This window comes from Balaenoptera ricei, chromosome 2 (genome assembly GCF_028023285.1).
Source record: "Balaenoptera ricei isolate mBalRic1 chromosome 2, mBalRic1.hap2, whole genome shotgun sequence".
Classification (NCBI taxonomy): Eukaryota; Metazoa; Chordata; class Mammalia; order Artiodactyla; family Balaenopteridae; genus Balaenoptera; species Balaenoptera ricei.
The window spans coordinates 24,105,642-24,118,387 of record NC_082640.1 but is presented as its reverse complement, the minus strand read 5'-3'; the positions used below and the strand labels follow the sequence as shown (position 1 = coordinate 24,118,387).

The 12,746-nt window shown below is 42.2% G+C and overlaps 1 protein-coding gene across 4 annotated transcripts in view; it reads left to right on the top strand.

Moving 5' to 3' along the window:
- TAF3 (TATA-box binding protein associated factor 3) overlaps window positions 1-12,746 on the top strand; it is a 152,356-nt gene that overhangs the window by 104,325 nt on the left and 35,285 nt on the right. For 3 of the 4 annotated variants that reach the window (XM_059912107.1, XM_059912109.1, XM_059912108.1), the window contains one exon: window positions 8,747-10,557. In XM_059912107.1, coding sequence (XP_059768090.1) covers window positions 8,747-10,557 — 1,811 coding nt within the window. The remainder of the gene's footprint in view (window positions 1-8,746; window positions 10,558-12,746) is intronic. The other variant, XM_059912106.1, reaches the window with a different exon arrangement.

Below are 12,746 nucleotides of genomic sequence, written 5' to 3'. Positions count from 1 at the left end.
TTTATTGCTTTTTTGGGTGATTCTGCTATCTAAAGTGCCCCCCAAGTGTGACGCTGGCTGGTGTTCCCAGGTGCGAGAGGGCTTGATGTGCCTTAATGGAAAGAATAGAGCAGCTCCGTGCAGTACTGTTGGCCGTGAGTTCACTGTGAATGAATCAACAGTATATATTAAATGAGATGTCTTTAAACAGAAACACACATAAAACAAGATTCTGTATTGATCTGCTGACGAAAATGTTGTGACCAAAGCCTCATAGGAACCTAACCTTGTATTTCCTTTGGGAGCAGCGGTTTTCACTGACTGAGTGTTTGCAGCCCCTTTGTAGAACATAATCACCCCAAATAACATGAATCCACTGTACCTGTACATGTGAACACATGGTTAACATGTTGCTGTGTAGCAAGCCACCCCAAAGATTAGTAGCTTAAAACAGCAACTGTTTACTGGCTCATAATCCTGGGAGTTGGCATTTGGGGTTGGCTCAGCGGTGCAGTCCTTTTGCTGGGTCTGGCTGGGCTCGGTTGGACATTTGCCATCAGCTAGTAATCGATGGCGTCACTCATACGTCTGACGGTTTGACTGGGGCTCTGAGCCACGCATTTCTCATCACCCAGGAGGCTAACCCGGGCACTGGGGTGGTTGCAAGTCTCCCATGAGCAGCAGGAGGGCAAGCCCCAGTCTGCACGTGGTTTTCCAGCCTGTGCTTGTGTTGCATTTGCCAACTCTGACCCATCAGCCAAAGCAAGTTACCCGGCCACCCAAATCAAGTAGGCTCCACCTCTTGCCGAGATCTGGTGGAAAGGGCATCGATGCAGGGAGGAAAAGGATTCCTCTTACTGTTACTCAAAAGCCAGAGAGGTAGTACTAGCTGTTAACCCGAATGGGCATAAAAGGAAAGGAAAGTTCAGAAAGATTAAGCAACCACACAGCCAGTAATTGGCAAAGGCGGGTCACACATGTCTGCATGATGGCAAAGTTTTTATTCTTTCTCTACTGCTTTGCCTTCTGATAGACGAATGGCTAATTTGCCTAGTTTGTCTAGTTCTGGGGAGGAAAAAACAGCAGTAAGATTAGTCTCATCAATACAAGAGAGAAACAACTGTCATTGTCTGTCTTGGAAAAGAAACCGTATCCTATGTGCAGTCTTACTGCTGTGGTGAGTTTAAGAACATCATGGTGGTAGTGATTTGTGAATGTGTGGGGCTCGATCATGAATTTGATTTGCACAAAGGGCTTACATCCTGGATATGGAATCTTAGTTGTAATAGAATTTATTCTGAAAGACTTAAAGGAAGATGATTAAAATATTAGAGATATTGACATTGTCTGAAGAGATCTCCTTGTATTTATTTCTTTTAAAAAATCCACAATATTACCATAGCCAGACCCTATTATGCTATTGTAATCATAGTTGAACTAAGAAGGGTGATTAACGATAGCAATTTATTGTGTCTGAGGAGGAGAGAAAATAGGAGATGTTGTTGTTATCATAAATCATATCGTAAATAACCAAAAAGAAGCACTCAGAATGCTCGTGTAGTATCAGCAGCCAGCCCTTTCAGGCACGCCAGCCCAGGATGTAGCCATAGAAACCCCAAAGTCATACTGTTATCTTAGCCTTGCTGCAGTTATGTGATACAACAGTATTAACATATAGATTAGGCCATTTATAATACTAGGTGTCATTTCAGGTTGGCTTGCTTATATAGCATTTTAGTTTTTTATTGTGCAGAATGTTAGTGAAATAGTGCTTTTCTGCAGGTCAGTGTATATATAGGTATTTATAACACATCAGCTTCACTCTGCTATTAATTTATTGTGTTATTGATTGGTTGTACTGTATGAATTGTCAGTGCCTAATTGTCTTGTCTTTGCTAGTCATTTCATTTTTTTAAGTAAATAGGTTTGTTTAGAAAATACCTACCCACTTATACATGTTGAGTTGTGTTTCAAGGGTCTAATTTCAGTCCCATTATAGACAGGACAATTTTTAAAATATTTTATGAGGGCATGTAGATGGGATTCGAAAAAAATTTTTGGCCTCATTTGGAACTAAGAGATAAAATGTTGGAATGGGTTGTTTTAATATTGCTGCTCTTCCTGCATTTCCCAGGCATCCAGTGTCTGCCTGTCACGCTCCAGCTGCCCTAGACACGCCCCCCAACAGCAGCAGCCCACCCGAGCCTCCCCCTCTCGGCAGCACCCTGGGTTCCAGACCCTCTCCATCCTCAGCATTCTGTCAGATTACTTCACTGAAGTACCATTTACTCAGAGTCTCCTTACCTCGAAAAGTAAGATAGAATCATTCATGTGTCAGCTTTACAGTCTTAAAAATATTTTGGCAGCAACATCTTAAAGATACTGCCCTTATCCAAGACATAAATCAAGTGGTCGGAATGCCAAGCACTGTAGCATGTGGTCAGTGAGATATTTAGGGGCAGAAAGAACTCTGTCCTGCCCTTTAGATCATCGCCCTGCATGTGGAGATGGCCCTAATATTAGAGACCTTCAGTTCTTCGAAGCAGGAGTCAGATGTCAATACTTGTGTGTGTGTGTATTTTTTTTTTACTTCTATTTTTTAAATTTTTCATTGGAGTATAGTTGATTTACAATGTTGTGTTAGTTTCAGGTGTACAGCAAAGTGATTCAGTTATACATATACATATATCTACTCATTTTTTTGTTTTTTAGATTCTTTTCCCATATAGGCCATTACAGAGTATTGAGTAGAGTTCCCTGCACTATACAGCAGGTTCTTATCAGTTATTTATTTTCTATATAGTAGTGTGTATATGTCAGTCCCAATCTCCCAGTTTGTCCCTTCCCACCCTCCCACCCCCCAGTACTTCTATTTTGCAGATGGGAAAACTTAGGTCTGAGAGAGTAAATGGGCTGTGCTAGGTCGAACTGTGGCTCTGGTAACAGACCCCAGATATAGTTTCCATCCACTTCCTCTCTAGTTAACCTTGGGATTTCTGTCCTCGTATCCCTGGATGTGGCTACGTATGTACCTTGTACCGATCCTTGCCACAGCACTTGAACTGATGGCCACAAAATGTAGTTGATTCTTCAGGATAGGAAGTCATGTCTTATTTGACTGTACGTTCCTAGGATCTAACATGGTGCTCCCTGCACTGGTGTTCACCAGGCACTTGGTAGGTGAACGAATGCTTGAATGATGAGTCAGGAGTGAATGAATGAATGTAAGTAGTATGGAGTCACTTCAAGTAACTGGTTGTAATAAACATACCTAATATAGAAAGATGTTTTTTGAAAAATGTGCATTTTAAATGAATCCTTTCATCTCTGTTATAAAAACATCAGTGTGCATAAACTAATAAGACAGTAGGAAAGTTCATGTCATCGTTGCTAGAAATTAATTTCTGCATGTGTATTTCCAAAAAATTACAGGAAATCTAGTTTTAAATACATTTAATTTTTGGTGAAATATATGCAGATAGCATTTTATTGTCCCTACAGAGTTCAGTAGCACAAGTATATTTTCTGCTTAAGATCATGAATCTGTGTAGTTAATGAGATAAAAAGCTTTCATGCCTTTGCAATTTCCTTTTTTTCCTAATGTCCATGAGCTTTTTAGATTATAGTGTTTCTTTAAAGGCATTTATTATTCTAGTTAAAAAGATTTTTTTAAAAGATATTTTATTCTAAGTCAATATTTATAGTAGCTCAGAACTAACCCCTAAAAATCCTTTTGGTGTGTTCAGACCATATTGCCTTGTTTCGGTTTTGTTCGATAAGTTTGGTAAAGAAGTGCATTTTGCTCATTACTCCTCCGGGAAATGTAGGGAGTGTGGATTATTTATTTGTGTCATTAATGAAGGAAAATTGGAATGGGGTTTGTATTGTCTCCCCCCACTCCTCTCAGTATTTGTGAAGTTTTAAAAAAAGATGGACCTGGGACTTCCCTGGCAGTCCAGTGGTTAAGACTTTGCCTTCCAGTGCAGTGGGGGGAGGTTCAGTCCCTGGTCGGGGAGCTAAGATCCCACATGCCTCGCGGCCAAAACACCAAAACATAAACCAGAGGCAATATTGTAACAAATTCAATAAAAACTTTAAAATTGGTACACATCAAAAAAAAATCTTTAAAAAAATAAACATATTTAAACAGTAGAAAATAAGTTCTTAGTTCTCTGGAAATAAAAAAATCTTTAAAATACTCCTCATATTGTAACATCACTCTTTTGACTTTCGAGCACAGCTTTTATTTTTGTGTCCGTATTTGTGTTAAATTAGAAAGAGCTTGTGACTCAAAAAAATTTTTATACTATTTTTTTACACCTTTATATAATAACATGTCAAAAGATCAAGTATCTTGTAATATTAAACTTCTGTTAACCAAATTATGTGCTACTTTATAGTAAAACTGTTTTCATGGATAAGTATAGGAAAATGCTAAAAACCATTTTTAGGATATTTTACAGATTTTTGGTGAATCATGCTCATTATACACATACACACAAGGAATACTTCATTGCTGTTCACCTGTAATCAAACTGAGATTAACCTTCAGGTGGGAGTTTGGGTGATGGTAAAGAATAAACCATTCAGTAGCCATCACATATTTATCTTACTCCAAACTCTTAGAACACAGAATTAAAATAACTCATGTAATAGAAAGCCAGACACTCGTTATGCAAAATCACCAATTAAGTCTGTGTTTGAGCAAGCATAAGCTAGATCAGTTATATTCATTTGTTTGCATTTTGTAATATTTTAAAAATAAAAATATATTCACTCAAGTGGAAAACTTTAATACTGCGGAGAATGGATTAATAAGCGTGGTACATTTTTACAACAGTGGAAATGAATGCACTACAGCTACCTGAATGGACATAGGTGATGCTCAGAAACATAATGTTAGGGGCAAAAAAGCTGAAGAACATTATAGTATGATACCACGTGTATGAAGTTCAAAAACAAGTCACTACATACAAATGTGGTAAAACTGTACCGGACACAAAGAAAGGACAGATATAAAAAGATGAGTAGTTACCTGGGGATGGGGGTGGGAGTGGAGAGAGGAGAGGATGAATCAGAAAGGAACCGAGGGGAGGTGTGATGATGATGCTAATGCTGTCTTCCGGAAGTCGGAAGTCGGAAGTCGACAGCTGTTCTACAGGCATCCATTCATTATTATGCTTTATGCCTTACATGCACATCACTTCTGCGCTCTGCAATGTACCAGATAATTTCTAATTCAGAAAATTGTTTTAAATATTTTCACACTTTAAACATTTCACACCTGTTCTTATTAAAGCTTAAGGCTTTCTCTTCCAGCAGAATTCCCTTTTCATTTTGATTAATTTTGATGCTGCAATTGAAGCTTCCTTATAAAATCTTTAAGCGTAAAAAAATTGTAAATTAAAAATAAACATTTGTATATTTAAGTATTCCTAAAATCAGCTCTTGGGCTTCCCTGGTGGCGCAGTGGTTGAGAGTCTGCCTGCCAATGCAGGGGACACGGGTTCGAGCCCTGGTCCGGGAAGATCCCACATGCCGCGGAGCAGCTAGGCCCGTGAGCCACAGCTACTGAGCCTGCGCGTCTGGAGCCTGTGCTCCGCAACAAGAGAGGCCGCGATAGTGAGAGGCCCGCGCACCGCGATGAGGAGTGGCCCCCGCTTGCCGCAACTGGAGAGGGCCCTGGCACAGAAACGAAGACCCAACACAGCCATAAATAAATAAATAAATAATAAAATAAAATCAGCTCTTGTAATAGTTTATTTTTATAATTCATTTATATTCCTCTAAACCACATAAAGCTTCTAGAGGCATACAAGTTAACAGCAGGGACTTGAAATAAACAAACAAAAAAAAAGAAACCATAAAAATAAAATAACAGAAATGGAGTAATCCCTCCTAGCTTGTGGAGACCGCTTTGAATTAAGCTTTATGTTAAATTTTTCTCACTTAAATGTAAGCAACAACCATTAATTTTTAAAATATTTTTCTGAGGTACTTGAGCTCCAAATTCTAAATGAACCAGTCTGTTTTCTAAAGTATTTGCTGGAGAAACAGTCCAGTTTTCCATAGCCCAGTGTGACACACATCCTGCAGTTCAAATGCCTATGTGGTAGTCACCTTGCCAGTTCCAATTTGATAGAATTACACACTGGCAAAGTAGTACAGTCTTTAACACGATGCGTAGAAACCCAGTGCTGAGTTGAGCTAACAGTAGCGATGGGGAAAACACATGAAAGGAAACAGAATAGAAAACAGTTCACAATTCTGATCTGGAGAAAGAGGGGAAAGTACAATAGCAGCCTGGAGTGATGTTTCTCACTTAGGTGACTGGATGGATGACAGTATTATTCTCGAGTAATGGTAGCAATTATTGTGTCTCCAGTTTGTCTTGTCCTCTGTAGTTTACAAAGCGCTTTCACGAACATTACGTCTTCCCCCCTTAGTGCTCCTGTTGGAGGGACTTCCGCTGTGAGCCTTTGTTCTCGCTGCCCTCGTAAGCGTTTGACTTTGTTCCTGAGTCCTCCCCTTGAAAACTGTTACCCCCTTGATCTCTTTGACATCTCCTGATTTCTCTAGTGCCTCCTCTTCTCTTTATCCTTAGAATATCTAAACCTGACTACCCTGATTGCTCCCTTGCTGACATTATCCATTATTGTGATTTCATTGAGCACAGCAAAGATTTCTCTAACACCCTGTCCGGTTTTCTGAACTTTAGTGTATCTCAAGGATTGAGCTAATTCATAATCATCTTCCTTCTCTATTTCTTTACTTCCTGTTTATATGAATGACTGCATTTCTCACTCACCAGGGCTCAAAGCCTCAAACCTGTGTTTGAATCCTTCCTCCACTCTTATACCTAATCACTTATCAGATTCTGTTCATTCTGTCTTCAGAATATCATCTGCCTCTTACTCGATACCGCTCTTCTAGTTCAGACCCTTCTTGTCACTTCCCTACATCATTTCATAACCCCTAACCTGTCACCTCTCCATTAGGATCCATTGCCTCCCATCCATCATATATGTTCCTGCCAGCGTAATTTTGCTAACATACACTCCAGTCATTTTTGTCCCTTGTCTAAAAATCTTTACAAGGTCTAAACTACCACTAGAATAAAGATCATGTTTGTTTTTCTGGAATTCAAAATTTCTAGGATCTGGATGTAAGCTTGCTAAACTTACTTTCTCCTATTTCCCATCTTGCACCCTACCTTCCAGACAAATTATTCCCTGGTTCTTATACAACTTCTTATGTGCACCCCTCCATCTCTGTGTCACCTGTTCCTACATCCTGTACTTCACCATTATCAATCTCCAAATATCCAAAATGCTACCTGAGTAGTCAAGTCTGTCCCAGGTCTTTGACATTTAGGTATTCTGTTTCTCCTTTGAACTGCTATGGCACTTTATCTCTCTTATGGTATTAATCACTTTCTATGTGCTAGACATCTACACGGCGACTCCTGCTGAACTGTAAGCTCTTTTAGGTCGTGGTTTATTTCTGACTTATTCTGTAGCTCTTTCAGCCTTTATCATCGTGCATTACACATGGTAGATGCTTAGTTAATATGTGTGGAGAGAAATAATCTGACCCCACAGCAACTCAGTCAAGTGGGCAGGGCAAGTAATGTTAGCCCCTTTTGAGAGGTCAGAAGACAGCCTCAAGGAGGTTAAGAGATTGCCTTAGGCCTGTTGCTTTGTGATGCCTGAACGCCTGCTGAAGCACCGTCTTTCTAATGCCAAGCCGATGTGTCCTTCATGTCACCACACTGCTTCTCAAAGTGGCTGTCCTCAAGCCCGCGGAATAGAAGACATAAATAGCGTATGAATTGTGTCCAGCTTGGAGATTTACATTTTCCAAACTCCAAGAATTAAAATATGTTATGAAGGTTCTTTTAAAAAGTATTCTTTTCTGTCATTTCTGAGGAAAGTAGTCATATAATAACCCATCTCTTGATTCTTTAAGATACTTATTTTTTAAATTTATTTATTTATTTTCCTTATTTTTTTGGCTGCGTCAGGTCTTACGGCACACGGAATCTTCGTTGAGGCATGCAGGATCTTTCATTACGGCGTGTGGTCTCTTTGTTGCAGCACACGGGCGTCTCTCTGGTTGTGGTGTGAGGGTTTTCTCTCTCTAGTTGAGGAGTGTGGGCTCCAGCGCGCATGGGCTCTGTAGTTTGCAGCACGCGGGCTCTCTCACTGAGACACGCGAGCTCAGTAATAGTGGCGCGTGGGCTTAGTTGCTGTGCGGCGTGTGGATCTTAGTTCCCTGACCAGGGATCGAACCCGCATCCCCTGCATTGGTAGGTGGATTCTATACCACTAGACCACCGGGGAAGTCCCCCATCTCTTGGTTTTTAGAGGTAGGTGTGGGTGTGTGGGTGGGTGTGTGTGTGTGTGTACACACGTGTACGTAAGAGGAGGGGGAAAACAGAAAGGCAGTATTTAGTCAAGTAAGGAAAAGAATTAATTAAGGAAGCAGAGGGCAAACAGGAAATCCTTAGCAAACTCCAGATCCTGCATTTAGGGCCACACCACTAGAAAGGAAAACGGTTTGTATATCTCCTGTCACTGGTTGTCACTCTTCAAAGCATGACAACATGCAAGTTTGGAAGGTTCTAGAAAACTTACCACTTTACTCTCTAACAACTGTCAATAATTTCCTTTCTTTCTTAGAAATCATGTTTGAAGCATTGTTTTTATTTCTTAGGTTTTATATATATGTATATTCTAATAACACTTCATTTTTCTGCCTTTACCAGAAGAAGAAGAAGAGCAGGTGCCCACCGATGGGGGCACATCAGCAGAAGCCATGCAGGTTCCCTTGGAAGAAGATGATGAACTGGAAGAGGAGGAAATTATCAATGATGAGAACTTCTTGGGTAAGAGACCGCTGGACAGTCCAGAAGCTGAAGAAATGCCCACGATGAAGCGGCCACGCCTGCTAAGCACTAAAGGGGACGCCCTGGACGTGGTGTTACTGGAGGCTCGAGAGCCACTCAGCTCAATAAACCCACAGAAGATCCCACCAATGCTGTCCCCCGTCCACGTCCAGGACAGCACGGACCTAGCTCCTCCGTCACCAGAGCCGCCAATGTTAGCTCCAGTGGCAAAATCACAGCTGCCAACCGCAAAACCGTTGGAAGCAAGGTCGTTTACACCTAAAACAAAGACTAAAACCAGTTCTCCAGGGCAGAAGACTAAATCACCCAAAATGACTCCGTCACCAGCAATGGTCGGAAGTCCTATTCGGTCTCCAAAAACCATATGCAAAGAAAAGAAGTCTCCTGGACGTTCGAAGAGCCCCAAAAGCCCCAAGAGTCCCAAGGTCATCACTCACATTCCCCAAGTACCCATCAGACCCGACACCCCTAACAGGACTCCTTCAGCTACAATAAGTGAAAAAATTAGTAAAGAGACCATTCAGGTGAAACAAATACAAACAGCCCCCGATGCTGGGAAACTGAACCATGAGAATCAGCCGAAAAAGGCCGTCGTGACCGATAAGACCATCGACGACTCTATTGATGCCGTGATTGCACGGGCTTGTGCTGAACGGGAGCCAGACCCTTTCGAGTTTTCTTCCGGATCCGAGTCAGAAGGAGACATTTTTACCAGTCCTAAGAGGATTTCAGGTTCAGAATGTGCTACCCCAAAAGCTTCCACTTCCTCCAGCAACTTCCCCAAGTCCGGGTCCACCCCTCTCCCTCTTTCAGGCGGAACTTCAAGTTCTGACAATTCCTGGACGATGGACGCATCCATCGACGAGGTGGTCCGGAAAGCCAAGATGGGGACCCCTCCCAGCGTACCCCCCAGCTTCCCTTACATCTCCTCCCCTTCAGTCTCTCCTCCCACCCCTGAGCCGCTGCACAAGGTATATGAGGAGAAACCCAAAGTGCCGGCCTCCACGGACGTCAAAAAGAAGCTGAAAAAGGAAATGAAGACGAAGACGAAAAAGAAAGAGAAGCAGAGAGATAAGGAGAGGGACAGGGACAAAAGCAAGGAGAGAAGCAAAGAGAAGGAGAAAGGGAAGGAGACCAGCAGGGAAGCCAGGTACCCCTGGCAGGACTTTCTCAAAGACGGAGAGGCAGGTCCCTTCAGGTGTAAGACAAAAGAGCCTGAAGACGTGGGTCCAAAAGCGAGGTTGAAAGATGGAATGGTGAGAAAGGAAAAGGAGAAGCACAAAGACAAGAGGAAAGATAGAGAAAAAGGCAAAAAGGATAAAGAGAAGCGGGACAAAGAGAAAGCGAAAGAGAAAGGCCGAGAAGAGAAGCTGAAGGCTGCCCCAGCCCCCCTGGTCCTGCCCCCCAAGGACATGGCGCTGCCCCTGTTCAGCCCCGCGGCGGCCGTGAGGATCCCAGCCATGCTGCCCTCCTTGACACCCATGCTTCCCGAGAAGCTGTTCGAAGAGAAAGAGAAGCCCAAGGAGAAAGAAAGGAAAAAGGACAAAAAGGAGAAGAAGAAAAAGAAAGAGAGAGAGAAGGAGAAGGAGAAGAAGGAGAAGGAGAGGGAGAAGGAGAAGCGAGAGAGAGAGAAGAGGGAGAAAGAGAAGGAGAAACACAAGCATGAGAAAGTAAGCACTTTATCCTTGGGGGCCCTGTCTGATCCAAGTTCTGTTGAAAGTGCAGGTGAACAAAGCCAGCAGTTGTCTGTCTTTTTCGGATGTAAATCACCCACAGCTTAACTGGAAACACGTTTGTAATGCGTTTACAAAATTTAATTTTAATTCTCAAACCCATAAACTTGCCATCAACCCCCCAATGCTCTGGAAAACGTTAAAAATTCATAGGCCAAGAGCAATCTAATCACAGACCATCAACTCTCTGTTAACCACACTAATCTCTGGCAGTTTGAAAAGATCTGTAATCTTCAACTGTGAATAATATTTTTGTAATTATCAAGTCTGCAGCATACTAATTTGTACCCAAATATTAGATACCCAGAAAAGGCAGCACCCAGTTTTCTAAGAGCAGGTAAAACCATGGCGCTGTCCTAAGAGGACCGCAAGGCCCCTGGAGTCCTTGCTCACTGACTCAGTTTTGTTTGGTGAGCCATTTTTGCAAGTATTTAAGGTTATGCCTGTCTTCTACATTCTGTAGCATCTCTTATCCTTCTATTTTCTGCTTTATTTTTTTTTTACAGGATTTTACAAAATTAATTAATTAATTTATTTATTTTATTTGCGCCTGCACGCGGGCTTTCTCTAGTTGCTGCAAGCGGGGGCTACTCTTCGTTGCAGTGCGCGGGCTTCTCATTGCAGTGGCTTCTCTTGTTGCGGAGCACGGGGTCTAGGCATGCGGGCTTCAGTAGTTGTGGCACGCGGGCTCAGGAGTTGTGGCTCGCAGGCTCTAGAGCGCAGGCTCAGTAGTTGTGGCGCACAGGCTTAGTTGCTCCGCGGCATGTGGGATCTTCCCAGACCAGGGATCGAACCTGTGTCCCCTACGTTGGCAGGCGGATTCTTAACCACTGCACCACCAGGGAAGTCCCTCTTTTCTGCTTTAATAAGATTAGGACATGTCTCTGAGTATCTAGCTCATCTGGCAGCCTGGTTGGTGGGTAGAAACTAATTCTAAGTGTTTTCCCATGTAAGTAAATCCGGCTTCCGTAGAATATAGCCAAAGAAACTGATGTGCATCATGCACTTTGTAGCAGCCAAGACTTCGATCCTTTGGGCACAAGATGCGACCTCTGCTTTTATAGCTTTGCTCTCTGTCCATAGTTCTTTGGGTTATAGTGGTTGACTTGTTGATGGAGAAATTTCTTTTAAACTTTCTTAAAAAGTGTCTAAGTGTCTGGTGCCATACGTACAGATCCTCAGGTAGCCTTTCCCTGCCCTCTGGAAGCATTCCTCTTTGAGGGTGGCTACAAAATCATACCTAGTAATTTTTTCCACATGATAAAATATGCTGTATTTGACCTACAGCAGCTCCATTATCCATACTTTTGCAATGTTTTCCATTTCAGACTTAACTGGGAAGATTAGTTTAGCTGACGAGCTAACTACCCTCTCACATTTTTCTGCCTAACTTTTTCCTTTCTCTGTCCCCCTTGGCTGTTATTCTAAAATATAAGGCAGTAGAATGGAAATTCTGATATTAATAACTGAACATCAGCAAGTTAACAAGACACAGAAATCCAACTCTTTTTTCCATTTTTGAAATTACTTTATCATTATGTTATTTTTCCGTGGTACCTGGAAGATTTTAAAGCACTTCCACGAACCTTAGTTTCTCCCCCGACACACCCGTCACACAGGTCCAGCAGGTATTATTATCAACCTTTATGGATGAGAAACAGCCTGAGTGACTTGTCCAAGATCAAGCTCACACAACCAGCAAGAGCCAGGTCATTTACACACAGACTTACTTCCCGTTTTGAAATGTTTATGGCTGGTGATCCTGCCCGGCAGCGATTAGCCGCTTACCCATCAGGTACCTAATAACTTGCCAAATGAGCCCTCAGCACATCAGAGTACTGTTGCTTTCATCACCATCTCACCTCTGGAAAGTCAGTAGAGGTGTTTCAGAGGGCACTGTGAGCTTCAGTAAAGCCCATCAGGTTAGCTGGTAACAGCGGCCCATGCTTTTTCTCAGCACCTACCTGACTTTGGGAAGGACATGTCTCTCAGACCATCTTGGCTAGAGGCAAAGGGTCAGTTATGAGTCACACAGATTTCACCTAACAGAGGAATACAAGTCCTTGTATCAGTTTTGATGGTTATGGATCAGTTTTTAAAGATAAAAACTTAACAAAAGTCAGCCA